This window comes from Boleophthalmus pectinirostris, unplaced genomic scaffold, assembly GCF_026225935.1.
Source record: "Boleophthalmus pectinirostris isolate CB_2022bp ecotype Guang Dong unplaced genomic scaffold, ASM2622593v1 HiC_scaffold_23, whole genome shotgun sequence".
In the NCBI taxonomy this organism is placed as follows: domain Eukaryota; kingdom Metazoa; phylum Chordata; class Actinopteri; order Gobiiformes; family Gobiidae; genus Boleophthalmus; species Boleophthalmus pectinirostris.
The window spans coordinates 17,674,066-17,700,370 of NW_026571207.1; the positions used below are offsets into that span (position 1 = coordinate 17,674,066).

A 26,305-nucleotide genomic window follows, 5' to 3' on the forward strand; every position below is an offset into this window, starting at 1 on the left:
CTCCAGACAAGTGCTAAGAAAATTTTGATTTTAGAGGAAAAAAAATGTAGATTTGTAGCATAGTAAGAATTTTAAGCCCCAGCCCTTGCTGCATATTACCACAAGTCCAAACATCGGTGGCTTTCATCTCAGTGGTTTCTGCTTCTCGTGGATACAGAGCCATGCCAAGTCGCATTTTGACTTTTTCTTTCACTTTGCGTACTTTTTTTTTTACATGATTTAAGGTTTAAAACCAATCCCAATTTGCCTTGCAAATTTTTGTTACGGACTACAGGGGGAGCTCGTGTTTACCAAAATGATGTGCCATATTCTTAGAAGAAGAACCATAGCAACCGTTAAACAAAGATGGCGTCCTTTTATGCTCTATTTTACTTGATGCTTGTGAATATTGTCATAAACAATAAATTAATTGCTTCGGAGAATAATACGTCCTACAACTTGAGTACGACGGTGTATCCTGATCAGAACAACACATTTAACATTACAGATGTTTATACTCCCACAGAACCTACGCAGTTTGAGTCAACAACCCGAATCTCAACCACGACCTCCAGCATCAGCACCGAGCCTCCAGAACCAGACCTGCCTGAGGATCCCTTGCCCTTATCCGGCCAACTTCTCCAACCTGCCACTAGTGGTAACTTGCTTATGACTTAAGTTTTTAAATGACACATTTTCTACATGTTGATAATGAATTGCACATTTGTTTGTTGAAATGTTTCTTCACCTATTTACTATGCATATTTAGGAAGGCACCTGAGCCATTTTGCCTAAGATAGACTAGCAGTGATTCAAGTGAATGAATAATGCATCAAAATGTTCAATGTACTGTCTACAAATGCACCACTGAAAATATCTCTGTAATCTCTTTTTTTTTCTATAGCTATATTTTGTGAAGTGATGTAATTGCAATTCCTTCTGTTGATTTATCTTGTGTAAGGGTTATATAATGATAAGATAATAATAATAACAACAACATGGCACTGTATTTATTGCCATGGTCAATAATGCAATGATGTGATGCCTATTATTTCTCAGTGGCACTAGTGTGTCCATGCGATATGGACAAAGATATGTGTGACATAAACTGCTGCTGCGACAAAGAGTGTGGTCCTGAGCTGGCTCTGTTCACCAGCTGCTCCGTGAACACTGTCAGGTAAATAAATCAATTGTTATTTGCAAAGATAATCTAAGACTATTCGTAAATCTGGTTAGGCATGCAATTTTTTAAGATTTTTCACAATTCAGTTTATTATTCTGTTTTGAATTGTTAGTTCATTACTATGACAACAGTTGTTATTTTTCTTCACTCCTAAACAAAGATGAATAACTGAAATTAAAACATTAATTATTTGTTTCCACATCTGTACTCAGAGGCAGTAAGAGGCTGTGTAACCAGGATGTGGCCTCCTACTCATTGAGTACTACAATAGATGGCTACTCAGAGCTACAGTCATCTGTACAGAATGACAAGAATTATGATCCTTTTTGTATTTATTTTGCTAATCGTAAGTTCATGCATTTTAGTGAATAAACATGCAGATTAATTTCAAATAATCCATGTCTCATGACCTATCCTAGGGATTGAAGGGCTGTATCACCACCCACCACCAGCTCTACCAACAGACAGAAACTTTGACTCTCTTTTTGAAAAGTTCACCAGTTTTACTTTCAGCCCAGACAGTGGGCAGGGATCTGCAACAGAGCCACAGACCTCACCTGGATATCAGGTAGTAATGTTGAACTGACACAGTTCACTGACACACACTGGCAGATTTGGAAAGCTAAATAAGATAAAATTCTTGTGCATTTGATTTTAGTATGGGGATATTATGCAAACTACAGTGGCCAATGGACAGAGAGACATTTTTTATCTTCCATCCTCTGGTATTACTATGGACTGTGTGGATAGAAACCCTGCAGGTATTGTACATTTATGCATACAATAACACCAGTTTAATAAAAATTAGTAGGATGGATTTGTCCCTTGAAAAAGAGAAGAATGTTCAGACACAAATGTGTAACATTTACCATCACATATGAATCAAATGAATGAAATATGAATTGCAATTTAAATGTAAATACAGATGGTTGTCCATTTACATGATTTTTCTACAGCTTTCCTGAACAAGCAAAATAATCGCTGTTCGAGGCGTGTGGACCTTCAGCAGGACTGTGAGAGCCTTCCAGCTCTGAGCATAGACACATATATCAACATCCAAGTCTTATCTGTGAGCTTCTACATAATTTTCAGATGTGGATTTGTAGTTATTTATGAAATGTAATAGATTAGTGACTTATTCCTTTGTCTTAAACCTCACTAAGCCCATTTTGTTTTGTTTTCAGGGGAAATCTATTGATGCAACAGTACGTATTATGTTGTGGGTTCATGTGACATTTTAGGATATGTCAAAACAAATACAGAAGTATTGGAAATATTGACACACTAAAGAAAGGGGAAGTAATCAAGTGTTGTCATATAGGCCCCAAATTTCTAAACTTATTACTACAAGAAAAGTAAGAAATATTTTTTAGCATTTATTCTTTATAATTTTTATAGCTTGTTCCTGTGGAAGTGGCATCTATAGTAATGCAGTCTTTGGAAGGTGCTCAGATTGAGGTGCAGTTCAGTGAAGGAGATTTTCTTCCTGTTCTTCTGAACCCAAGTTTGTGTGCCTATGTGGTGTTAGAGGTAGGAACGACCTTATGTCTCTCCTAGCACAAATAGCCAGTCTGCTGCTAACTAAACATCTCTGGTTTACAGGTTGCATATGTGGTCAAGTACAATTCTGCTGGAGAGATCGTTAATGTGGCTGCATCTTTGGTGCTCGGATATGTACAAGACACCCCTATGTCTTTTGAACAAATCTTTGAGATGAGGTTTTCTGAAGTAAGATCATGTTATTTTGTATGTGACCACATTTCATTTAATTTTGTCTTTAGAGAACATGTTTGTTTTTTAACAGGACAATGGACTTAAGGTGGCTGTCCAGTTCAGTGGGAATCCTGGTTATGTGGTTGGATTGCCGCTTATGTCTGCATACAAAACACCAGAATATCCTTTTTTATAAAGTTCAGTGAATGAAGCATTCAAGATAGATGGTTCCAGCTGTGGCAGCTGTGGCAGAAGATGGCTACTTTCTGTGGCCATACCAGCTTGTCAAAGCCTGATCCCATCAGATCTCAGAAGCTAAGCAAGGCCGGGCCTGGTTAGTACTAGGATGGGAGACAACTAGGAAAATCAGGTGCCACAGGGGGGCGCCAGTCACAAAAACTGTCGTCGTGTCCTTAGGCAAAGCACTTCACCCTCATTGCCTTGTATGAAAGTGGTGTGTGCGTGAGTGTTGGTGGTGGTCGGAGGGGCCGTTGGCGCAGATTAGCAGCTGCGCTTCAGTCAGTCTGCCCCAGGAGAGCTTTGGCTACAATAGTAGCTTACCATCACCCGGTAAGGAGTGAATGAATAATGCTCTGTAAAGTGTCTTTCTGACATATGCCTGTGAAAAGTGCTATTTAAATAAAAACTTAACTTACTTACCATCACCATGGGGAGTGAATACATAGATAAAGCAATGAAGGCATCTTTAAGTGTCCATTTTATAAATCAAATCCTTCTTTTTTTTGTTGTTGTTGTTGCTTAATTTTTCTTTACACACATTTTTCTTAACAATTAGCTTTCACAGGTCTTTCTCGAAGCATCAATCCCAAAGACACACTGTCCCTTTTGCAAAGCTCAATAGACCAGGACTGTCTGCAGGGTCCACAGCTGCGATCTCAAATTTTATTTGGGCATGATTCTGTAACCGGTTGTACATTGAGGCAAGTCATTTTTGCATTCACTTTACTGGATTCCTAATTTTAGTAATCCAGTACATGATTTTTCTTTCAGACTGGCTGATGTAACAAATTGCAGACTAATCTCTCAAGTGTTACTAGATATTCTAAGAGGACAAAATTATCCCCAGTTTGTGGCATCTTTTGGAAATTCTCCCATAGAGAAATCACTAGACTGGGTGGCTATCAAAAGAACATTTAATCCACAGGTTAAAATATATATACATTTTGATTACTTAACTTCTTTCTGTATATTTTAATAATGCGTGCTGTATTTTGTAGGACTCCGAAGGCTGTGGCATTCCTCTGTCACTTCATTTAGAAATTGAATGGACCAAATACGGAACCCTGGTGAATCCTCAGGCACAGATTGTAAGCGTCAAAGAAATTATTCACACTAACACCAGTGAGTTGGTAAGAAAACTGGAATTATAGTTTTACAGTTTGTGTTTACAGTTGTAAAAATTTTAACTCAGAAGGTTTTCCCTAGGCCCTGCTGTCCGGAGGAAGCGCTGTTTTACCAGTCCAAACATCAGTGGCTTTCATCTCAGTGTCTGCTCCTGCTACTCCTAGATACAGAGTCATGCCCACAATTGATGCCAAATTGCCTTTTGACTTTTTGTTCCCTTTTGAATAATACATGTACAAATAGCAACATTTTTCAATTAACTCAGGGGCAAAATTGTTTAATGGCAGCTTATTACGTGCGCATTGTATAAATAGTTTTGTTTACACGTGACACGTGTTTATGACTGAAAATATAATATTTATTTTAATGTAAATAAATCAAATGTTATATATATACATATTTTGATATAATTATTTCAGTGTATGTTCACAGTTTTATAGTGATAAAAGTTTGAACTATATACAAACAAATGTAACTGATACACCAACATTCAATTTAATCTTGATTTAACATCAGTCACAATTGTGTCTGACAAAATAATAGAAAAATAATTTCACTGAAATTTGATTTCACAAAACACTGAAACTTGTTATTTCTCATTGTCATGTGCTAAGAATCAAGTCTATAAAACTCAATAACAGTAGTGACTTCAAAAATATTCTTCATCTACAAATCTATGTTGTGTTTTTTCAGGAGGGCTTGAAGTTTCTGATTTTCTTGTTCCTAGAATAGATGCATAGTAAAAAAAGCAGTTAATATTACGGCTTTACTTATGACTGACAGTTCCACTTCATTCAACCTAGTTATGCTGTAAATTATAATTTTTTTAATCTGAAAAATCTAAATAAAAACAGTATAGTCACCAGTTTATCAGTGCGTGCTTGTAGCTCTGTGACTCTCTGGACGAGGTGGTCATAGCTCTCCTTCAGTTTGTGGAGCCTCTGGTCTGCTCGAGTTTTCACTGACACCAGAATACCTGGGGTACATGTCCATGTTAGGTTGACTATTTACGGCTAGATAGATTACAAAATTCTGAGCCAGTTCAACAAAGAAAGTCAAGAAAAAATATTCTCATAGGTGACAAGAAATGAAACACCAATTGGTTCTTCAATTTCAACTTGTATCCTCATTAAAAACCTGCCAGGAGTTGTGTTGTTTCATTCATAAATGTTGAAAATTTAGGCTGTGTTTTTTTACTCAAACTGAAAACACTCTGTTGTTCTTGATGTTATCAAGTAGTAGAAGCACTCCACTGTGTTTTTAAACTCCACACACTTTCATTAGAATAATTTGAAAATTTGCAGCCCTGCTAAATTTTGAAGCTACAGCTATTGTTTGAGCCTATTTGAACATTCTTCATTTCTCTGTGAAGGATATTGTGGAATTTATATGGCAATCTCAGCTGAACAAAAGATCAAATAAAAACTAAAGGCATAAACTTAATGTTAGTGTAGTGTATTGCAGAGTAAGAAGTTCAGCTGAAGCTATTAACGTTAAAACTACCACTTCATGACATTACTAGGTAGAACAGAGCATTTTGAGTTTGGATAGGTAGACAGCCTATGAGCCTAATAATGCAGGATAACTTAAACATGTGGGAAAAAACTAAAATGTGGGTGTTTTTGATAAGGTAACATCATCTAACATGTCTAAAGTCTCACAAGAGTCAATTTGGTGTAATATAGGAGGATTTTTAATCTGTCTAGGCCTGCTGGTATAAGTGTTATGTGACTTTTATCAAGTTTATCTTTTATTTTGTGTGTGTGCGTGCGTGCGTGTGCGTGTGTGTGTGTGTACCATTGATTATTCTGGCCACTCTCCAGAGTCGAAGCAGGATGAGTAGGCCCATGGCATCAAACGCATCCTCTCTGAAGATGAAGACAATGTCCAGCACAAATGAGACAACTACCACCAGTCCATCAAACACCTCAAATTTGTGCTGGAAGAACTCCAGGCGGTAGGCGAAGAGCTTTCCCATCAGCTCCACCACGAAGAAGGTCAGAAGAGCCAGGCTCAGATAGTGAAAGATCTGCACAGGAAATCAGCTTCTTATTTACATGTTTAATAATACCCTTCTAAGACTTGATTGTGGCTACTGTAATGTGAACTTGATAAGTTAAATTTAACTGCAGCTTCACTATCACTCAACCAGACCTTTCCCAATCCACTATTTTGAGGCATTATTCTAGATGACAAAACTGTTATACTTACCTCAGGAGCAATGTGTCCATGTTCCACCTCAATAATAGACAAATCAATCAAGAGCTCAGCCAGTACAAATATGGCATCAAGTATGACCAAACATACAACTGCAACCTTAAAGAAAAAGCACAAACCTAGGCTATTGGGAGGGTCATGTTTGGTCAAAATGGCACATGCAGAAACAGATATGTACCTGGAAGCGTTCAGAGCTGTAGAGCCTCTTCAGAGATTCTCTGAAGGTCAGAGCTGAAGGGAACTGTCCCGTGGCTGGACTCAGTTCTTCACTGGCCGTATGCAGCTCCTCATCATCCCACTGAACCTGCTGCTGGTCACCCACAGCAGTGAAAAATCGCAGGTATTTGGCCATTGCACTGGGCTCCAAGGGACAAGGCTTCCCTCACTCTTCCACCAAAAAACCCCAAAACAAAACAAAACAAAAAAACACAGTTTAACGTAAAAGATCAACTATGTTTTGATTTTGCAGCAAGTAGAACTCGTATACTCGTATGGCAATGGGTTTATGTAAACTCTATCCGGAGGATCTTCTTAGGAGTTAGACAATCTCTATACTTCTCTTTTTCTATGTGCAACATGCAAATAAAGAGCGCTGTAGTTGCTTAACGGGGCTGGGGGCATCCATTTGCACAGAATATTGTTAAATATTAGAGGTCCAATATTGCGTAAAACTATTTTCATGTGAACAGCTACCTTTTACTTTTTTATCCAAATGATTCTAGTGAAAGTGTGTGGAGTTTAAAACAGAGAGGAGCACTTTCTGTGTTACCACCTGATATCACAGATGAATAGTTTTTTTTTGTTTGTTTGAAATAACTCAGCATAAATATGCAGGGTTTGTGTGTTAAACATGTGTGAATAAAACAAAACACAAATTGGTTATGTTTGTGATGAGGAAACATGGATCAGAAATAGCGCAATATGTGCTCTTAAATAATGAGTCTGCGCATAAATTGATGCGTATTGTGTTGTTTGCGTTGTTCTCATTGGGTCAAAACCAATTCTGTAATTAACGGTAAATAATGTGGCAACAGTTTGGTTAAAAGGGTAAAGTAAAAATAGAAATCTGTTTGCTTATAGTGTACATCTCGTGATGAAACATCCGTTTAGTTTTTGCCAACCAAGCATTTTGCGCACAATAAACTTAGACTGCCTTCATTTTATTAACAGGGAAGGACGGTTTAGTTATAAAGTCCGCATTGAAATCAAAAAGGTTTGACGACTTACCAGAGCTTTGGTTTTAATACTCTTTAGAACTGTCCAGTAGTATCCTTCTCTCGCCTAGAGGAAAAATCTTGGGTCTTCCAAGTTAAGTTGAAGGAAAAACTCCACCTCCATTTCAGACCTGCCCCCTTTTCTCTTGGCAAACTCTGGCACTTCAAACCATGAATCTATGACGCGTATAGGCTGCGTGCAAATCGTGCATCTTGACCCAACAAGTTTATCGGACCGAGCTTGATGGTTTCACACAAACAGGCTACAGGCAATATTTGGATTAACCACAGCTTTACTACCTTGACAGACGAATTGCACGGTATAAGCATCCAGTCAGACAATACGGTCCCCCTTTTTATTTCAAATTTGTCCAACAGTTCAGTTTAATGCCTTCATTTTTTTGCTTATAGGCAGTTTGTCTTTACCACCATTATACCAGCACAGTAAAGAGACGATGTTAATATTGTACATCTTTAATACTATTCATGATCCACATCACTCAAAATTGTAACCAAGCAATACAAACTTTTGCAACACCAGTAACTAAACTACATATGCTTAATTTCAGTATAATTTAAATAACCATTATTGCATATATAAAGTTCACATGTACAATGTAAAGATGGCGGTTTCTTGTACCAGGTGAGTCTTATTCATTGAACTTACATTTAGACCAAAGAAAAAAAATAAACCGCAGAGCATCTCCCAAGCCTCACACACCCATCTTAAGCAAGATCTTGATGCATTTGCTGGACGGATCTGGGGCAAAATATATAAAAATATAAGTCAAAGGCAATGAGTTTAAGAATAACTGTTCCAGGTCTTCAGTCAGGTTATGGTAAACAGGCCTTACTTAAACCTGTGCCAAAGTCCTGAAGATACTCTCCCAATTCTTTGATTCCACAACAGAGATGAAAGACTCTGACATGGCAGTACAAAATTGGATTGAGCATTACACATTCATGGCGTGTTTCTTACCGAGTCTTCAGAGGTTTTAAGTCTTGCTAGCGTCTGTTAAAATAAAAATGTAGTCAGAACAGAGAGGCCCTGCATCACAATTTTGAATAGGTTAAAACGCTCAGAATTTATTACGAATTTTCACCATGGCATTTGGTCAGCATGATGTGTTATTTCAAACATCACAGCAGGCAATGAGCAGAATGACACATTTTGGATACTCACCTTTTTCCAGAAGCAAATGTGTTCTTGTGGTTTAGCTTCAGACTCATGGCCAGCTCTAGCCTACAAACAGAATGAGAAAATGTTAAAATATGTGTGTTATAATTACTGATGTATTTACTGGAGATGTGGAAGTGTGCAGCCCTATACTAGGCCCACCCTGCTAGTTGATCAGGGAGGGCCACTCTCATTGGGCTGTGCTCTGCTTCACCACAGCAGCAGCAGACTCTAAAACAGAACCTGCCAGGCTGAGGACTAGTACAGAGACTTCCTCTACCAGCCCCGTAACACTGAACCAGACATGGAGGTCAGGACAGCTGACTGAGAGCTGGAGAGTGAGGGAGGGGAGAGGTAGAGGACAATAAACCATTACACATTTTTCACCTGAGGACCTACACCGCCAGCAGACATATGTGTACATCTTCATTCCAAGGTTATTTTCCCCAGGTTTGGTCAAGTAGGGAGAGAAACTTCCTGTAGAAATAAACATTGTAAAGCATACAAATGAAATGCATGGATGTCTCAAACATTAATACACAGCCTTTGAGTATATCCAATTCATACATAAATCCACACAATTGTGAATAGTACTAATAATAGTGTAGTAGCAGCAGTTTCGTCAGAAAGCCTCATGCAAGAAGCTAGCCAACCATTAAACTCACATGTTTGTAAAGCAAAGAAATAAATAGCAGGCTAAAAGATTGGCAACGTCAAACGTACAAATGAATATACATATATCTCCTAAATGTAACAAAGATGCATTTGAACGTCTAAAAGCTTACCAAGCCGATAAGCGCAGCACACCGACCACACCACATGGTTGCAGCCAGAGAAAGAGAGATTGGGCGGAAATTGAATCACGTTTTTGTAGGAAGGCGCAATGGATTCTGGGTAACTGAGTTTCTTATGCAATGAAGCAATCACGTGGTCGATTCCATAGTTGCGTTTGCAAGGTAAGTGAATTAGCAAATAAATTAAAGTGCAAAGAATGTGATTCCTACATGAACTTGCTATTTTCACATTTGCCATTGCCATACATATTTAGGCTGTTATTGGCTACTGTTTTACTTTGAAAATTACTTTATAAATTATTAACATTTAAATGCCGTCAGGCTATGTGCATCACAGTCTCACACGTTGCTTTTCGTTTTTATATATTTTTTAGTATTTTATTGTTACTGTTTCTGCGTAATATTTTTGCAAGGTCAGTAAAGCAATAAACTGCACTCTTTGTTCATCCTGAACTGATGAAAGAACAGCATTGCTGTTGTTCAAAACAATATTACACACACGTTCAGCTATAGATGACTTCAACGGTCTCATCTTAAAACAGATGGTTTTATGAATGCTAAAATCAGGGCCATCGTTTGCTATCAATAATGACAGTCATAATGACATAACTGCTGAGATGGTTGAGCTGTAATTTGCAGAGTGCACACTCCTGTGAAAAGACACACTTATTTAATTAATGTAGTTACATAATGTAATCTAATTTTACATATTAAACCTCGGTGTTACCTGTTAACATTGTACATAATGATACTTTTAACAGGGGTGCTCTTGGGACCTGGTGCTGGGTGAAAAACTGGTCCCTGATGAGTGGATTTGGAGCGGCGAATGGTGTATGGATCAGCAGAGTGTGAAGGGTAAGTATCAAATGTTCCAGCCTTCATTCCTCCAATCTGATAAGGTCAAAAAAATTTTTGGGGTTTTTACACATTTCAAAAATATATTCAGGTCTTAATTAGAATAAGAACATACTAACCCGTTTACTTGGAGATGAGGGTTTGAATGGAACTGGGGACACTTTCTTTATAGAGGGGAGTTTCTTCTGTTCCTGGGGTGTTGGTTTGTCACTGCGGTATGGATTGGCTTGAAAAAAGTCTTTTGGATGAAGGTTCAGTCTGAAGGGTCCAGCCTTTACCTTAGATTGATGTGACAGTACCTCTTTCTTTAACACACAAACAAATGATCAGCATGCTCCACAGTTTGTAAATGATGCCATTACAAAAAAGTGCCAGAATTAGGCATTTTTGTTTTGTGTATCTTATCACGGTACTTCAGGGAAATCCAACAAAAATACATGGAATATCACTGAAATTTGAGTGTTTCTATATTACAATTTTAGGGGAGCTACCATATTATCCAAACTGTGATGTGTTTGGGTGACTATGTGTGAAAACACATCAGATCTCAATGTGAAAATAAAAGTTGGTTATCTATACAAATATGGACAGGGCAATGTCTTAAAAACAAAAGGATGCTACTTTTTTTTTTTTATGGAAATGAAGAACAGGTGCACTAGAGTAGCAACAATGAGACAACCCCTAAAACAGGACTGGTTTTGCATGTGGAGGTCATTCAATCTCCAGAACATGGAGGAGATTTCAGGAGATAGGCAGTTACTCTAGGAGAGCTGGACAGGGCCGTAGAAGGTCCTCAACCCATCAGCAGGACCCATATTTGCTTCTTTGTGCATGGAGAAACAGGTTGAGCACTGCCCTACAGAATGACCTCCAGCAGGCCACTGGTGTGAATGTCTCTGCCCAAATAACTAGAAAAAGACTTCAGAATTGGCATTTGCTAGAACACAGGAGAATTGGCAAGTCCGCCACTGCCTCACCCTAAGAACCTGTGACAGATGTGAAAGAGTATTGAGGAAACAAGGAGAATGCTATGCTGCCTGCAACATGGTTCAGAATGAGCAGTTTGGTGGTGGGTCAGTGATGGTCTGGGGTGGCATATGCAATGGTAGTCTTACTGCCATTAAGTATAGGGATGAAATCCTTGAACCCACTGTGAGATTTTATACTGGTGCAATAGGCCCTGGGTTCCTCCTGATGCACGAGTCAAGACAATGCCCAGTCCCTTGTGGCAAGAGTATGCAGTCAGTACCTGGAGGATGAAGGCCTGACTTAAACCCAAAAGAACATCTCTGGGACATTATGTTTGGGTTCATCAGACGTTGCCAGGTTGCTCCTCAGACTCTACTGGAGCTCAGTGATGCCCTTACACAGATCTAGGAGGACATCTCATAAAGCACCCTCCGTCGTCTCATTAGGAACATGCCACCGTGTTGTCAAACACATGCATTCAAGCACATGGGAGCCACACAAGATATTGAGAAACACTTTGAGTTGCAGAAATTACATTTTGGCAAAATGGACTAGTCTGCCACATAATTATTTCACTTTGATTTTTTTAGGGCATCTATAAGACTAAGCCCTCTGTAGGCAAAATGTTTTATTTCCATTAAAAGAGGTGGCATCCTTGTGTTCCTAAGACATTGCCCTGTCCGTATTCGTATAGATATCTAGAGATCTGATGTGTTTTCAAAGTGTTCCTTTAATTTTTTGAGCAGTATATTTTGGTGAAGTTTGAAGAAGAACAGGTGAATACTAGCTCAAAGTTCTGGGAAAGCTGTATCTAAATTTCTCTTACCTTTAGGATTTCCTTGGCTCTGTCATATGGGTCAGAAGCATACAACTCAATACTGGAAAGGGTCACATTAGGATAGCTGCAAAGGAAAACATTTTAGTTTATAACTAAAACAGTATGTATACTAATAACTGCTGAGGCCAGTTTTAACCAGAGTAATGTCTTTTATCAAATCTACATGTGGTGCACTTTTGCTTGCCATAAACCTGTAACCGCTGCCTTTCTTGGCAGGTGAGGTCATAATGTTGCGCCCAGATGACTTGTGTGGTTTTTGGGGCAGTGTCTGGGGGCTCATTGCTTCCACTGGTCCAGAGAGTGTGCCATAATAACTACCCGATCCACACCTGAACAACCAAAGGAACCAGTGCAGTAAGTTCTATAATCATAAAGCAATAATGTCAAAGTCATTTATTTCCCCTCACGGTTTCTTTATGGTACTGGAGGGCAGGAAGGCTTTGCCCAGGATTTTCTTGGCCTGCTGGTTCCTATACTGCCGGGCCAGTCTTATTGGGTCATTGAGTGCCTCGCGTTCAAAAATCCGATTGTATGTTTTCTCAAAGAAGCCGCTTTGCAATGCACAGCGTTGTGTGGCACAGCCAGCTTGCATCTGCCGATTGCGGTGGGCTGACTCATTAAAGTTACCTAAAAATAGATGTAAAATGAATTGTTAAGAATTGTTATGAATTGTAATTTTTAAGTGTGTTTACATTTTTATTATATATTCTAAAAACACATGCTGTTACTCCAGAAATCTCCCAAAACTGTGGATGGATAGTCTCTGCAAAGGTTTGTGCCCTAACATCTCAGATGCCTGACTTATAAACATTTAATAACTAGCCTATTGCTGCTCAAATATATCCACCCAGATTTTGGAGTAAAATTTGCTTTTCTCAGATGACAAATATAACTTGCTTACGATTGTTTAGGGGGTTGTACTTGTCACCTATGGAGATGTAACCCATCTCCTTGAAGATTCCCAGTCGCTCCATGTCACTCTTCCCTTCAGCAAAAGTCATGTTTCAACTCTGCAGTAATAGGAATACAAGACAAGCACATATGTAAAATGCATAATAATCCATATGCCCTAAAAGCACATATCACATACCTTTTAACACTTATGCACACAATATACAAGCACCAACACAATAGGCTCCCTCTGTCTGTTTGTGTCCTGTCAGTGTGTACAGCTGGTTGCCGTGGAGAAGGTAAGTCAAACCCACAAACATACAAACCCATAAGGCAAGATCGCCTTCCTGAAGGTCATGTGCCTACAAATTAAAAGCTGTTTGTATGTCTAAAACAATAAAAAAGAAAACAATCAACAGTTATCAGCATGGAAATCACAAGTGACAGAGATACAATTTTTTTCAAAAACTGTTTTTTTCAGAACCTAAACTAAGATCGACCTGGGGCTAAATAGGGTCTAAATACGAATATAAACACATCTAAAAGGGTTAAACCAGAACTAAACCAGGACTAAACGAGAATCTTGTGAGGGTTTGTTTTTATCCTTTTTAGTCACTTATGTATTTTTTATTGTGGCCACAAGGTGTCAGGCCAGGCTTGGATATACACTTTTAAACCCCTTGACTTCCTCACATCTTCACCCTCAGCTGAAACTCTTCAACTAGACCAAATCAGGTGATGTTTTCCTACAGAATGCGCTTCTGTTGAGCGGCAGCTGATAAATGTCTGAAGTGAACTGGGAGGATGGGGAAAATACATGAGTGAATGAGATTAAGCGAAGCCGAGGGAGATTTAACTGTCTAGAGACTTGTGGCATAAAGAGCACTGGAAAGACTCTAGAGGGTAAGAAGACACAATACATGTCCTTGGAGAATGGAAGGATCTTTTCAGCAGCTGGGAACACACAGTGACCGATATGAGCAATATGCATGTGTTAAACGTACATAGAAGATATTTATTAGACTGGAAGCTTTTTTTACTGTAAGTTTCATTGGTACTAATCATGCAGCAACTGCAAGCTATACTGGCTCATTACTACTACTTTTATGGGAGTGCATATGGGAAGATACATCTGGTTGACGACCAATAGGAAGCATATGTCCTCATAAACATTTTTAGATGCTAACAATTTATAACACTACTTTTATAAGACAGTGTAAAATACAGTGGTGCTCATTATTTTAAATTGCATTTACAAGATAAATTTTGTATCCACATAAAGTGTAAACAAGTAAACTGACCTATTTCCTTCTGAAATAGTGATAATATAATTTTATTTTTGTTAGTCCTTTTGCTGTACAAAGTTTGAAGGGGTTTGGTAGTTTTGGACTGATTACCTGGCTGGGGCAGGTTGGGCTCATTGATTGGAATGCTCATCTGCCAAACCAAAGGCTGACTGATCAAACCTGGCTCTTAATTCTGCACAATGTTCACTTCACCCGCCATGTATGAATGCAGTGAGTGATTGATGTTGGTTGAAGGGGCTATTGGCAAAGATTGGCCACCTTGGTTTTGTCTACTCCAGACTTGTATAATTATGTAAAAGTGCAATAATACTAATGCTCTATAGGATTTTGTAACAAGTACTGGACATTATATAAACAGTTGGCAAGTAGCAATGTCCCTAATTAACTTTTTAGGTAGTGCTTATTAGGCCATTTATACATGGGCCATATGGCACATTAAAGTGTTTTTCTCATTTGAAAACATTAGGGCTCTATTGATGCAAGATCTTATAAAGCAAATTTTGTTTACTTCTTAAAATATATGGAAAATAAACTCTAAAAGGGAAAAAATACACTCTGCAATTTGTAACTGGACAGAGGTTAGGGCAGGACAGGATGGTCAGAAGTGACAAAAGCAAAGGGACAGGTCTAATTGGAACTAACCATCAGTGGGGCACCTGAGGAGGAGCCGCTTCACACAGAGAGGTGTCTGGGCAGTGACATGTTGATTAACTATTGGAGAAAACAAAGTTAATGTGTTTCCTGACAGACCTAAATTGCTAAAGAGCAGCAAAATAAAATGGACAAAATAGCACCAAGAAGCTGTGAAGTCAAACTTGTTAGTTTTAGAAACTCCTCAATTATTTGAAATGTCAATGATGGTTGTACACATTTAGTGTCATTTACAAAGTTGATTACATGACTACTACCTGATATAACGATTCAATATATAAAGACTGAAATATGTAGCCATCTTCAGCAGCATGTTAGCTTAATTTTAAATGTCCTATATTTCACAATATAGATTCTTGTGAACTTTAAGCTATGTTAGAATCTTGTTACTTTATCAAAAACATACCTGGAGTTGTTTCAGTCACACATGTTAGAGTAATCCTTTAATATAAGTCTGTCTGCATCCCCCAAACTCAAAATACTCTGTTTTACCTTGTCATGTCATGAAGCAGTCATTTTCAACTTAACAGCTATCTTTTACCTTTAGTTCAGTTGGCAGTTCCAGGGCTGAAATTAACTAAATGATTCTAGTGAAGGTGTATGGAGTTAAAAAAAACACAGGGGAGGACTTCCTCTATTACCACATCACATCACAAGGTGGAACAGAGTGTTTTACATTTGAGAGAAGAACTCAGCCTAAATATGCAGAGTTTGTGTGTTAAACATTTGTGAATGAAACAGAAGACAACTCCAGGTATGTTTTTGATGAGGACACAACGTTATAACACAGATCAGAAAATAAACAACCTGCAATACGGTTTATCAATTTCTCCCAAATGTAATACCCATTTATCTTTTCAATATGTATTTTAATGAATTTTTATTACCGGTAAACTGAATCACAAATGGTCAGAAGCAGTTTACTCTTGTTGCCAGACCCAAACCCAGATAAACGGATAGGTTGTGGTGTTAAATTTACTGGTAAGGCAACTGTCTGCTTGCTAAGAGACAGATGGTTGGTTGGATGAAAAAGCATGACAATAGATTTTTACACTTTTGAAATGTCCATGGTGTCCTCTGAGTATGAATGAAATCTGTGCTTTTCAAAACAATAAAGCGTACACCTGTGTGTCCTGCTTGAACATTCTCCCTGCCAATAAACAATGCAGCATCTAAGAAAAAACACTACAAAACTTGTCTTTGTACAAAAGCAATCACCCAAGAATGTCCTCCCATCATTCTCAAAAGCAATATAATGAACTCATACTCTGAAACACTAAAATTATCTTGGAGGATATTTCACATTTTCACATAAATTCCGTAGTTTAACAGTTTCTTTGCTGAGATTGGCGGCCGTGTGAACCACGATTGGTGGAAAATAGACTTGATGATTGAGGACACTGAGTCAAATTGTGTCGAGATCCGCTATTACCATGACATAACACAGAAGGTGCAACAATGGCACTTTGGTGTGTGGAGATCAAAACCCAAACCAGATTCTGTCTACTAAAAATTGACTACATTCACAGCCACCCAAACACAGTGTTACACCAAGTCCCAAAGTTATCTTGTATCAAATATAAAGAGTCACTTAGGATGCTTGAGTGATTTAAATGCAATAAACACCGCTTCTAGCCAACCCTCTGTCTTCACTTCTCTGGCTTAGCTTTATTGACATAGACTACAATACAGCTAAGCGATTCCATTATGTTTCCAAGAGGAAAATCACTGAAGAATTCACTCTAAATTGATTGTATTTTGGCTCAATCTGTCTGTTTTAAATAGAAATGTAATAGACACTCCAAAGACAGACTCTGGCTGTCAGTCTACAGCTGATTAAAATACCGCTACAATCACAGGAAACACTCGTGGCATTCTGGTGCAGAGGAAACCTTGTATGCCAGAATTGCTGACATTTTTAACATTAGATGTATTCTAATTAAATATCATCAGTGGTAATGAGAACAGGTGTTGATGGAAATGGCTCTCACCGTGTGCCAGTCGGAGCATATGGTGCCAACCACCAAATTAAAAACATGTCAATGAATTACATTAGAGTTCTATTAAAGAAAACATCTCAGAAGGAGGAGTTGTAAACATGTATACATATATTGAGAATGTAAAGCTTGCTCTACCTGCTGTGATATTGTTTTTTACTTTTTGCGTAGTTTAAAAAAATATGCAGAGATTATATGATGAGATTATGCTATTATAAACTGGTAATTTTTATGTATAGTAGTAAAAACTGGTTATTAGAAACCACAGTGAACCATAATTACATGTACACAAATATTGTCCAACAGTGAAAGTACAAAACATGTAATGATGAGGTTAAAGTTTAAAAGATATCATTTTAAAATATAGTGGAGCACTTCCTGTATTAACACAAGATAGGAAAGAGTGTTATCTGGTTAAGAGAAGAGCTCAGTCTAGAGGTTTGGGTTGCCTGGAAATCCAGAAGGATATCTCTCTGTATTTGTTATACAGATGAATATCAGCCACTGGTAAAGCGATGAGATTCTGAATTTTTCCAGGCAAAGATTTGTGTGTTAAACATGTGTGAATGAAACAAAACATGACTTCAAGTATGTTTTTGATGGAAACAACAGTATAACATAGAATGTAGTGTAATATGAAGCACATTTTGGCCAGTCACTTCTTTGCAATTGAGGGACAAGATTAAATATTACTTACAATAATGCATTTGCTTTATCACAGCTTTTCCAGATGTCAAAAGTTGGTGCTGAATTCAGTCACTGCCAAACTTGTGCCATAGCTGTCCCACTACAGAATGACTGACAATGCCTCACTCTCTGCTTTCTTTGCGAAGTTTCCATGTTTTTCCTGGTGTCTGGGTGGATTTCCTCCCATCAACCCAAAACACACACAGTATGTATAATCCTCCAGCTAAGGTAGTCCTGACCTGGACTCTGAAGATCTTCCTGATTGTTTCTGACAGGTTGCTCCAGCAGCATTGAAAGATAGGTCAAATGCAGACAAATTTCTACCTTTCTACCCTCAGCACCACACCAAATCCAGTATGAATAGTTTTGTAATAATCAGCTCACATTACAAACAGAGCGCCTGAGTGTGCACCTGTGTCATGAGTCAGTTGTCTGATTGCAGCATACACAGCCTGGTTACAAGGTGCATCATCTCCTCTGTATGTACCTGTCAGTCTGTTGTACTCATCCTTCCAGTTAGCACTCGTTCATCAATCCATTGTGTAGCCATTAGCAGAAGGACTCTAAGCAGTGTTTAGTGACGGGAAAGCAGCCTCCATTTCCACTTCATGCGTTCACTTACCCATAAATCACCACTCCCCAGTCTCCCCACATGCTGTAGTAAAAGTGAGGCAAACACTTCATTTTTTACGATTTCTACTGCATGTTCATATTCAGATGCTCCATGGAGTATAGGTTATGATTTACTATATAATGGTGGTAATAAAATATCAAGCACGCTCCACCAGGCCATTTGAATAAGTGAATAAGTTTTTAGCTGACAGAGAATTACAAGCACCATTACTTTTCCAAATGCAGTGTAAAAAGGTGATTTGTAAAGTATTATTTCAAAAACAAGAAAGTGGATATTAAAAAATACTGTAAATGTTGTAAATGTTTTCATCGAATTCGATTTCATTTCATTCCAACCCAGAATTATATAGACTGAGATAGAAGTTTTTATTGTCTAATTTAAAATAAATTATGTCAAATGTTTGTGACTAGCTTGTTTATTTATTCCAACAATTGCAGAATTGAAAACATCCAAAATTAAAAAAGACTATTGAAAAAACATTGTATGATATTTTTAAAGAAACATCATCAATATTTGATTGGGTAAAGTTGACTATTGTGAGTTATATTATATTTTCAATCTTTTTCCTGACATGTATTTTCAAAATAGGAGTATGTCCTGTATCTTATAAGAACTAATATTATGAGACACCAGAACAACAAAGAAGAGGACTGTAGTGGTTAGAGGGACCAAAATAGGAGATATATTTCCACAGAATGTGCCTGGGGAGTCTGTTTTTTATTATGAAAATGAAGTAAGGTTTCGTTAGCGTAAGCAAACGCATTTATTGCATTGTCTTTCTTGCCCAGCATCTGCACTTTTTCATGATAGCAAAGTGGTCATCTAAACTTGACCTGTATGACTACAACAGCTGCCATTGTAAAAGATTGCTGGATGACAATACACAGTTGACCTCCCTTGAATGGCGCCACGGTCACCATGTATTGCACCTTGTCTTGACCTTCTGATCTTCAACCTCTTTTCTCTTTTCTTGTTCTAGGACTCCATGATGTCATGTCTCCACACCACCCATCTCCCCTGGGACCATAACCAATCAGGCAAAGTGCTGTCCCTCCACTGAACCTCTTAGCTCCTCAGCCCTCTCTTAAAGCTCCTGACCTGTCACCTTGCCATTATCTACCTATAGAAACACCTAGCATAGCGCTCCTGTGGTGTAAGTACATGCTTAAATATGCTTGTGCGTTGATAGTGGTAGTTCATGTGCAGGTGAGTAACTGACATTCAGGGGTCAGAGGTCAGGCACATGGCTTTTTACCCAGCTTTTCACCAATAACAACTAATGATAGCGAATAAAGATCATCACATTTAAAAGACTGTTAATCAAATGGGTGCTATGTAGGCACGTTGTACACCATATACACAACAGCCTGTGCATATCTTTCATGCTTTCATTGATTTAGCTATCAAAAATATTTCGCAGAATATTTTAGTGGTGTACATAGGTAAAGTAGGTTGCAGTTCTGCATTTCATTACTTTCATTACTTTGAACCTCAAATTAGATGACACAATTTATCTGATTATCCTCTCTGTCTTTTGCAAGTTGGTGAATCCACCAAATACATATACCTCTTAATAGGATTAAAAGAAAAATTTTTCAAAAAGAAAACTTTCCTATTTCCTTATATGGTTTTCCAAAAGTATTTATATGCTTGATGCTGGTGAAACATGTTCAGTCTTTATTTAACCAGTTAAGTCCCGATGGGATTCATAATACCCTAACACTGGGAGAACGTGCAAACTGCCAATGTTCTAACTCCTGTCCACTCTATTTCGATTTAAAAACTCAATTCAGAGTGCCCATTGCTTCCTCACTATTCCTAGAGATAAACCTGTCCCTCTTGGATGTTTACAACACAAGAAATATATATTGTTTGTCTTTTTCTCCTGGTCCCAATCTTTGATTTCTTTGTTCACAGACTTTGCCATTGGTCAGGCACAGTTGGAAGAAAGCAATCTTGTCTCCTAGTGTGTCACAGCAGTCCACACATCCTTATACATTGCTGTTCCAGGTAACTACAACTGAAAAAGCCTATTGTTACTTTTCTATTACAGCGCTGTAATCCATAATATGAATCATTATTTTCTTTGTTTTAGCATTTTGTAGTTTGTAAATTTATAACTGTACATGGCCAAAAGTTGCTCATTTAACTGTTTAAAATCCCCCTATTGTTGCCTGTAAACACAGTTATGGTTGTATGTAGAATCTCTGCAGTCACTATCACTGAACACAATGCAGCGCTAAAGCACAGGCCACTATCTGCAGCTTTCAAGGGCTGGATTACAGACGCTCTTTTGTCTGACAGACTGTGTAGTAAGCAACTCCTCATATCTCTGCTCTTTATGTGAGCGAGAGACAGGGACACAGAAACCCTTTAACTGCAACAAGAAGTTAGTGTCAGAGCTGCCAGAGATATGCAAAGTTCAGTACATTTTATTTTAGATCTTAAATTGTACTAGGTAACTTGTCTGCATGTCTCCTGGTCTCTTTACTTTGCCTGAAATGTTCCACAGTATGGCATATAATGGAATTGTCTTGCATTTATTCAGTGGGTTATGTTTTTATTGCACAGAATACTTAAAAAACCTGCATTCTTAATCTAAATTGTCTCCTCTCCACAGATCTGACTAACTTGGTTTGGTGGCACTGGCATCATCTGCTTGAAGAATGAACGTAAATACGTTTAATGCCATATGGTACATCATCTCACACAAAGTAAAAACACTTCCATGGAGATAAGCAGGTGACAGACTCCCCCAGAAAAGTAACATAGTGAAACTGGACTTAAACACAGGCCTTTCTCCATAAACATAAACTATTTGTTTTTACAGACATTTTTGTTTACACATATACATTTTGCAATGTGCTCTGTGTGTCCACATACCTTTGTCATTCTGATTCTCGGCACAATGTTTACTCTGGCGCATATCATGTTTACTGGCTTCATTCTTCTTATTGGGCATAAATGTGTGGGGAAACAGAAGTGAGTCTATTATTTTGTTTTTTTGCTTCAGGGTGATTCCTTCCTGACTGACTCCATGGGGTGTTGGATGTTTTCCATGCGAGCAGAGCATAACATGGTCCAGTATCCTATCTGGTGAGCTGTGCCTTGTATCTGCTGCAGCCGGCTCAGTCCTCATTTGAATAGAACAGCTAACATCCTCACTGACAATATACACTTGGAGATAGGTAGCTATTCCCTGAACCATTTTGTTTATGCAGATTTTGATACATTCAGAGGCTTATTTTATTTTGGTACAAAATGAATGATCCACTTCAAGTTCTGTTTTTAACTCACAATAGATTGGAATTAAGTAAAAGTTAACAAAATATTGAGTGTGCGGAAATATGTAAATAAGAGATTGCATAACTACAACTATTAGAGCACATTACAGCACACAGTAGTGCTATAGTGTTTAATTGAGACAGGTACATAAGTCTTTATAACAAAACCTTTTAACATCTGGGTTGAATTGGAACAGTTTTTCTCAGTTCAGTATCATTAGCAGCATAAACACAACACAGATAATGACATTACCCAGGGCTCCTTTTTATTAATACGTCCTGATGGCTCATGCTCTCCAGTCATCATCAGGCAATTATCATTATTTTTAATGTAATGTTGAGGGTACTTAACATTTTATTAAAACAAAACTAAAGAAGCTTGGCAAATAATTTGAGAAGCCTTATTAAAAGTTTTATATTGCACTGTGTGAAATGTAAAAGAGTGCAAAAATATTAATTTCACTTTAATCTTTTTAGGACTGTTTCCTGATTGGCCATACATCATCTAGACACATATTACCAAAACCAGCATACATTTGAAACTGATAATGGATATATTTTAGCATAGTAAATTGTATTAAAATGGAGAATGATTAGATCTCTGTGCTCTTAAGTTGTCATACGGTGCCTATCAGTGATTTGGCAGCTCATGGCGTGATCTGTTAGAAGTACTCTTTGTGTGATTATCTTTGATCATCTTTGCTAAATGGCTAGCCTGCTCACTCAAAGTGCTCACTTCTGTTTTGGACCTGTCAAGGTTGTAGATAAAGAGGTCAGTGTTCAGCAGATGTCAGCAAAAAGCAATCACAAAAAATGATCTAGATGAGACAAAGAGGCTAAGTGTCACTCAACAAATATTTGTTCTGTCTCGATTTTTACATAACAGCACATGGATTAACTATTCTGCCTCTGTCAGCCTAAAACATAATATGCATACTATCAAACAAAACAACTGTATGCCCAAGCCACTGCTGCCCGCGGTATGTACAAGTAACCACAATGATAGTGGTTTGGTAGTTTAAAGAGCCTATACTACACTCTTTTCTGATCCATGTTATAATGTTGTTTCCTCATCTCAAACAGACCAGGAGTTGTGTTTTGTTTCATTCACACATGTTTAACACACAAACCCTGTATATTTAGGCTGAATTCTTCTCTCCGACAGAAAACACTCTGTTCTACCTTGTGATGTTATGTTTTCTAAATGCCATACAACCTTCACTAGAATAATTTCAGCCACATAATTGTCAATCTCTTCATCACAAAAAGTAAAAAGGCAGCTGTTAACTTGAAAAATACCACTTCATGACATCACAAGGTGGAACAAAGATTTAGAGATGTAGACAGACTTATAACAGAGGGTTACTCAATCATGTGTGAATGAAACAAAAGACAACTTGAGGTATGTTTTTTTGTGGACAATGTTGTAACATGTCTTAAAGCCCACAGGAGCCAATTTTGCATAATAAAGGACCTTTAACAAATTAAGTAATATTACAGGTCCAAAGTATTTGTACATGTCACATTCACCTCCTCTCCCACATTTCTAGCACATACTGTACTGTAAACCTCAAATCTTAAAAGATCTTTGGCTGTGAAAAGATAAGATAGTTAGACACGGGTTAAAAATAAGTGTCCTAATGTTATCTAGGGTCGCAGCACGAGGCACCACTTTTGCACTATTCTCGTCAGCATTCCCCCTGGAAGCAAATTACTCCCTCCATTATACATTTACTTACCGCTGCCATAGCACTGATAGTTGCCCGGTCTATTTTCCTCCATACCACATCACCAGTGATCCACAACATACATACTCAATGATAAACCTATTTACTGTCCTGAAGTGAGATGATCATCGGCTTGTGATTTGATAAGAATGGATGTTTTCGCCTAATGTAGGACCAATTAGAAGAGACAGGAAGGACGCCTCAGGACTCCTAAGATTGCTATCTCACTTAGGATGCTAAATATGAGTGTTATTATACAGTAGAATTGACTAGCTGATGGGTAAAAATAGCTCTACAAGTTGAAAAGTGCAATAGTTTGTTTATCCGGTGCTTTGAAAAGTCTTCGTAGCATATTGCCGATGTATTATAGATGCTGTTGTTGTATTAAGCCGTGGTGTTCCTAGTCCGATCATTCAACTTTTCACCAACGCTCAACTTTACAGTTTTCGCCTCCTAAAGATTTCCTAGGATTATTCTTTCTTTTTTTTTTTCTTCGGAAATTTCTCAAAATACCACACATATATCCACGCCTGCCTATCAAAATGACAGCAGTGATGTGCACAGTTATGGAGAGTCCTGCCAAGATAGATTCACATACATGAGTTTGCATAAGGGTGTAGGTGTGCCACTGTTCTCCAGAATAAAAAGGCAATGGCATTCCTAAGCATCTCAAAGTACTCTATCCCACCCTGCTATCCAAGGATTTTGTTTAAGCAAATATTTATGTTATTATTTTGATTATTATAGTGTAGTTTACTTTTTATCAGCACCAGATAGCAAACTTTACCTGAACTCAAATAACATGCTGGACAATAAGTGGTCTATAGTTCTCCAAGCCACATTACCATAGAAACAGGTGGAGGACCTGGGATACTGTCTAACCCTTGAATAATTGGAATAGTTGGCATGAGTAAGTAGCTGGCTCCACTAACATGTGCCTGTTGAACACTGGTAGGGGCCGGGAAGAAGTCAGGGTAGAGCCACTGCTCCACATCACTGAAAGGGACTTGAGACATTATCTGAACAGTAAGTATGCACACTGTACAATTCTTCTAGCCATTTTAACTTAAACTTGGCTTTACATCCTCTCCATCTGTATAGAAATATAATTAAACTGTTAAGAATCCTATCAGATACTCCAAATATTTTTTAGTTTATTATATGCCAGGCAATAGTTTATCTCAGTTAACAAAAACCTACAATTGAGAAAGTGATATTCAGGAGTTTTTACTGCTCTGTTGGGTCTAAATCTAATTCTGTAATCTGTACATCCTCTTTTAATGCTCATAACATATGTTTAATGCATTTGAGGATTTTACCATTACAGTCATGGATGGTATATGTGGTCAGATTTTAACATGAAAGGCAATGCATTCCCAATAGTGTCAATAATCTGTATAAATCATCGGAGCAATATACCATGAAGGATTGACTGAGCCGTGTTGTGCCCTGAGGCTCACTCTTGGTCCAAAGTTCAGTCCTAGGTTAATTTGGCCCTGGATGCAACAACAGTAATGCAGTCACTGTATTGGAAGCAACATGTAGCAAAGCAAAGTGTAATGGAAATTTGATTCTTTGGTCGATTTGTAAGGCTCATGCTTTGGAAGAAGGAGAAAACAGCTCATGCTTAATATTGCAGTCCACATAATGTTGGAATAGCTACTTTCTCTGATTGTCAAGTGTGACCAACAGCTGTAGACCTATCAGCCAATGAGTGCTTGCATGTACTGGTTAAATCTTATGGCATACGGATGATTTCTTGTTCAATTTGCTAAAAGATGATTGGCAATATTGCATTTCATTACTGTGATATAACTGTACTTCCATAACTGTATGAATATAAATATAGAAACAACCCGATGCATGTGTAGCAAGTTGGAGCGAATCCCGATCATGAGTCACTATGGGAGTTTACGGCTCATACACTTTTCAACAAGCTGTCTACTGTCGTCCTGTAGCACTCGGCATCTCTCTCTCTTCTCCCTTTAGCTTTCCATTCATTTGGAGCTCAATGTGCCTTATTAAATCTCTATCTCTCTCACTGAATCTGTCTGTCTCCCTGTAGTCCCTGCTGGCACTGACTTCTAATGAGAACACACAGGGGACCAACACAATAATTAGGTTAACTCGGATTTGCATGTCCCTGGTCTCTCTCTCTCACTTTCTCTCTCACTATCTCTCTCTGCCTCTCTCTCTCCATCTCTCTCTCTCTCTCTCACTCTCTCTCTCCCTTTCTCTCTCCTCTTCCAAACAAACACTATGTAAATACGATTATAGCTGTATCGTATATGCATCCATATCCACATCTGTGCTCATATGGAGTAGGTGAGTTGTGCATGTTATTCTGTTCCTTATCACACACGCACATCGCCATCCCCCGTGTCTCCCGAGGGACTCAAAGATAGCGCCCATTACTGTCAGCCTCATCTGCCTCTAATTGGTTGTGATCGGATCCCAGGGGGAGGGGCCTCAGATTCAATTAAAGCCTGTGATTGGTCCCTTTAAATATTTAATGTCCAGGACTAAAAACAGCCAGAGAAACACTTCCTGGAGTCAGACTGTTCTTCTGTGCTTCTACATGCAGTCTGTTTATATTTATGTCATGTAGGTGAGTGATACTTTCTATTTCCAAAATGCACTATTTTGAGTTATTTCTTTTATTACATATGAGAAGGCATAATATTTAGCCACCAGAGCCTTCTTACGATAACTGCATCATACTGAGTTCTCCTAGATTTAGTTCTTGGGCACTTTTAGACTTGTCATGTTGTTAATCTGCACCAAAAACTTGCTATTGTTTAATAAAAGTAATCAAACTGTAGT

At 38.1% G+C, this 26,305-nt stretch overlaps 3 protein-coding genes, 1 long non-coding RNA gene, 1 other non-coding gene and 1 pseudogene across 7 annotated transcripts; 3 read left to right on the forward strand and 3 right to left on the reverse strand.

Annotated features, from left to right (window-relative positions):
• The first annotated feature begins 330 nt into the window (after positions 1-330).
• Positions 331-4,635, forward strand: LOC110159047 (tectonic-1). Its single transcript, XM_055159492.1, has 14 exons — positions 331-637; positions 1,039-1,156; positions 1,375-1,508; positions 1,582-1,730; positions 1,821-1,923; positions 2,119-2,231; positions 2,347-2,367; positions 2,561-2,692; positions 2,765-2,890; positions 2,967-3,055; positions 3,679-3,816; positions 3,887-4,040; positions 4,114-4,245; positions 4,322-4,635. The coding sequence occupies exons 1-14, from the start codon at positions 346-348 to the stop codon at positions 4,466-4,468; spliced, it is 1,848 nt and encodes a 615-aa protein (XP_055015467.1). The 5' UTR covers positions 331-345; the 3' UTR covers positions 4,469-4,635.
• On the forward strand, positions 3,140-3,257 carry LOC129410756 (5S ribosomal RNA; annotated as a pseudogene).
• Positions 4,636-4,712: 77 nt separating the features above from the next.
• On the reverse strand, positions 4,713-9,715 carry hvcn1 (hydrogen voltage-gated channel 1). Of its 3 annotated transcripts, none has more exons than XM_055159493.1 (10): positions 9,634-9,715; positions 9,236-9,325; positions 8,855-8,914; positions 8,651-8,719; positions 7,685-8,431; positions 6,636-6,844; positions 6,452-6,556; positions 6,038-6,269; positions 5,104-5,216; positions 4,713-4,963 (listed from the first exon to the last, which is right to left on the reverse strand). In XM_055159493.1, exons 6-10 carry the CDS (start codon positions 6,807-6,809, stop codon positions 4,907-4,909), a joined length of 681 nt encoding a protein of 226 aa, XP_055015468.1. In that variant the 5' UTR covers positions 6,810-6,844; positions 7,685-8,431; positions 8,651-8,719; positions 8,855-8,914; positions 9,236-9,325; positions 9,634-9,715; the 3' UTR covers positions 4,713-4,906. The 3 variants fall into 3 exon arrangements, with proteins under 3 accessions (XP_055015468.1, XP_020779225.2, XP_055015469.1); XM_020923566.2 differs by having other exon boundaries at positions 8,651-8,683; positions 9,634-9,709; XM_055159494.1 differs by lacking the exons at positions 7,685-8,431; positions 8,651-8,719; positions 8,855-8,914; positions 9,236-9,325; positions 9,634-9,715 and having other exon boundaries at positions 6,636-7,656.
• Positions 8,985-9,184, reverse strand: LOC129410760 (small nucleolar RNA SNORA74). Its single transcript, XR_008633011.1, has one exon. It is a non-coding gene; the product is annotated as a small nucleolar RNA SNORA74 (small nucleolar RNA).
• A 314-nt stretch (positions 9,716-10,029) lies between the features above and the next one.
• On the reverse strand, positions 10,030-13,412 carry cunh4orf47 (chromosome unknown C4orf47 homolog). Its single transcript, XM_020923612.2, has 8 exons — positions 13,395-13,412; positions 13,206-13,314; positions 12,712-12,931; positions 12,496-12,633; positions 12,293-12,368; positions 10,617-10,802; positions 10,370-10,533; positions 10,030-10,292 (listed from the first exon to the last, which is right to left on the reverse strand). Exons 2-8 carry the CDS (start codon positions 13,303-13,305, stop codon positions 10,238-10,240), a joined length of 939 nt encoding a protein of 312 aa, XP_020779271.1. The 5' UTR covers positions 13,306-13,314; positions 13,395-13,412; the 3' UTR covers positions 10,030-10,237.
• Positions 10,414-21,224, forward strand: LOC129410681 (uncharacterized). Its single transcript, XR_008632983.1, has 5 exons — positions 10,414-10,497; positions 12,521-12,658; positions 19,451-19,624; positions 20,389-20,481; positions 21,092-21,224. It is a non-coding gene; the product is annotated as an uncharacterized LOC129410681 (long non-coding RNA).
• The last annotated feature ends 5,081 nt before the right edge of the window (positions 21,225-26,305 follow it).

Coding starts and splice junctions, on each gene's coding strand:
- LOC110159047 (XM_055159492.1), top strand. CDS start 346: ATGGCGTCCTTTTATGCTCTATTTTACTTGATGCTTGTGAATATTGTC. Junction 1,509..1,581: donor TTGTATTTATTTTGCTAATC/GTAAGTTCATGC, acceptor GACCTATCCTAG/GGATTGAAGGGCTGTATCAC. Junction 4,041..4,113: donor AAAGAACATTTAATCCACAG/GTTAAAATATAT, acceptor TGTATTTTGTAG/GACTCCGAAGGCTGTGGCAT.
- hvcn1 (XM_055159493.1), bottom strand. CDS start 6,809: ATGGCCAAATACCTGCGATTTTTCACTGCTGTGGGTGACCAGCAGCAG. Junction 6,557..6,635: donor ACAGCTCTGAACGCTTCCAG/GTACATATCTGT, acceptor TTTTTCTTTAAG/GTTGCAGTTGTATGTTTGGT. Junction 6,270..6,451: donor ATGGACACATTGCTCCTGAG/GTAAGTATAACA, acceptor TTTCCTGTGCAG/ATCTTTCACTATCTGAGCCT.
- cunh4orf47 (XM_020923612.2), bottom strand. CDS start 13,305: ATGACTTTTGCTGAAGGGAAGAGTGACATGGAGCGACTGGGAATCTTC. Junction 12,634..12,711: donor TCCAGTACCATAAAGAAACC/GTGAGGGGAAAT, acceptor TTGGTTGTTCAG/GTGTGGATCGGGTAGTTATT. Junction 10,293..10,369: donor ATTATGTACAATGTTAACAG/GTAACACCGAGG, acceptor GTCTTTTCACAG/GAGTGTGCACTCTGCAAATT.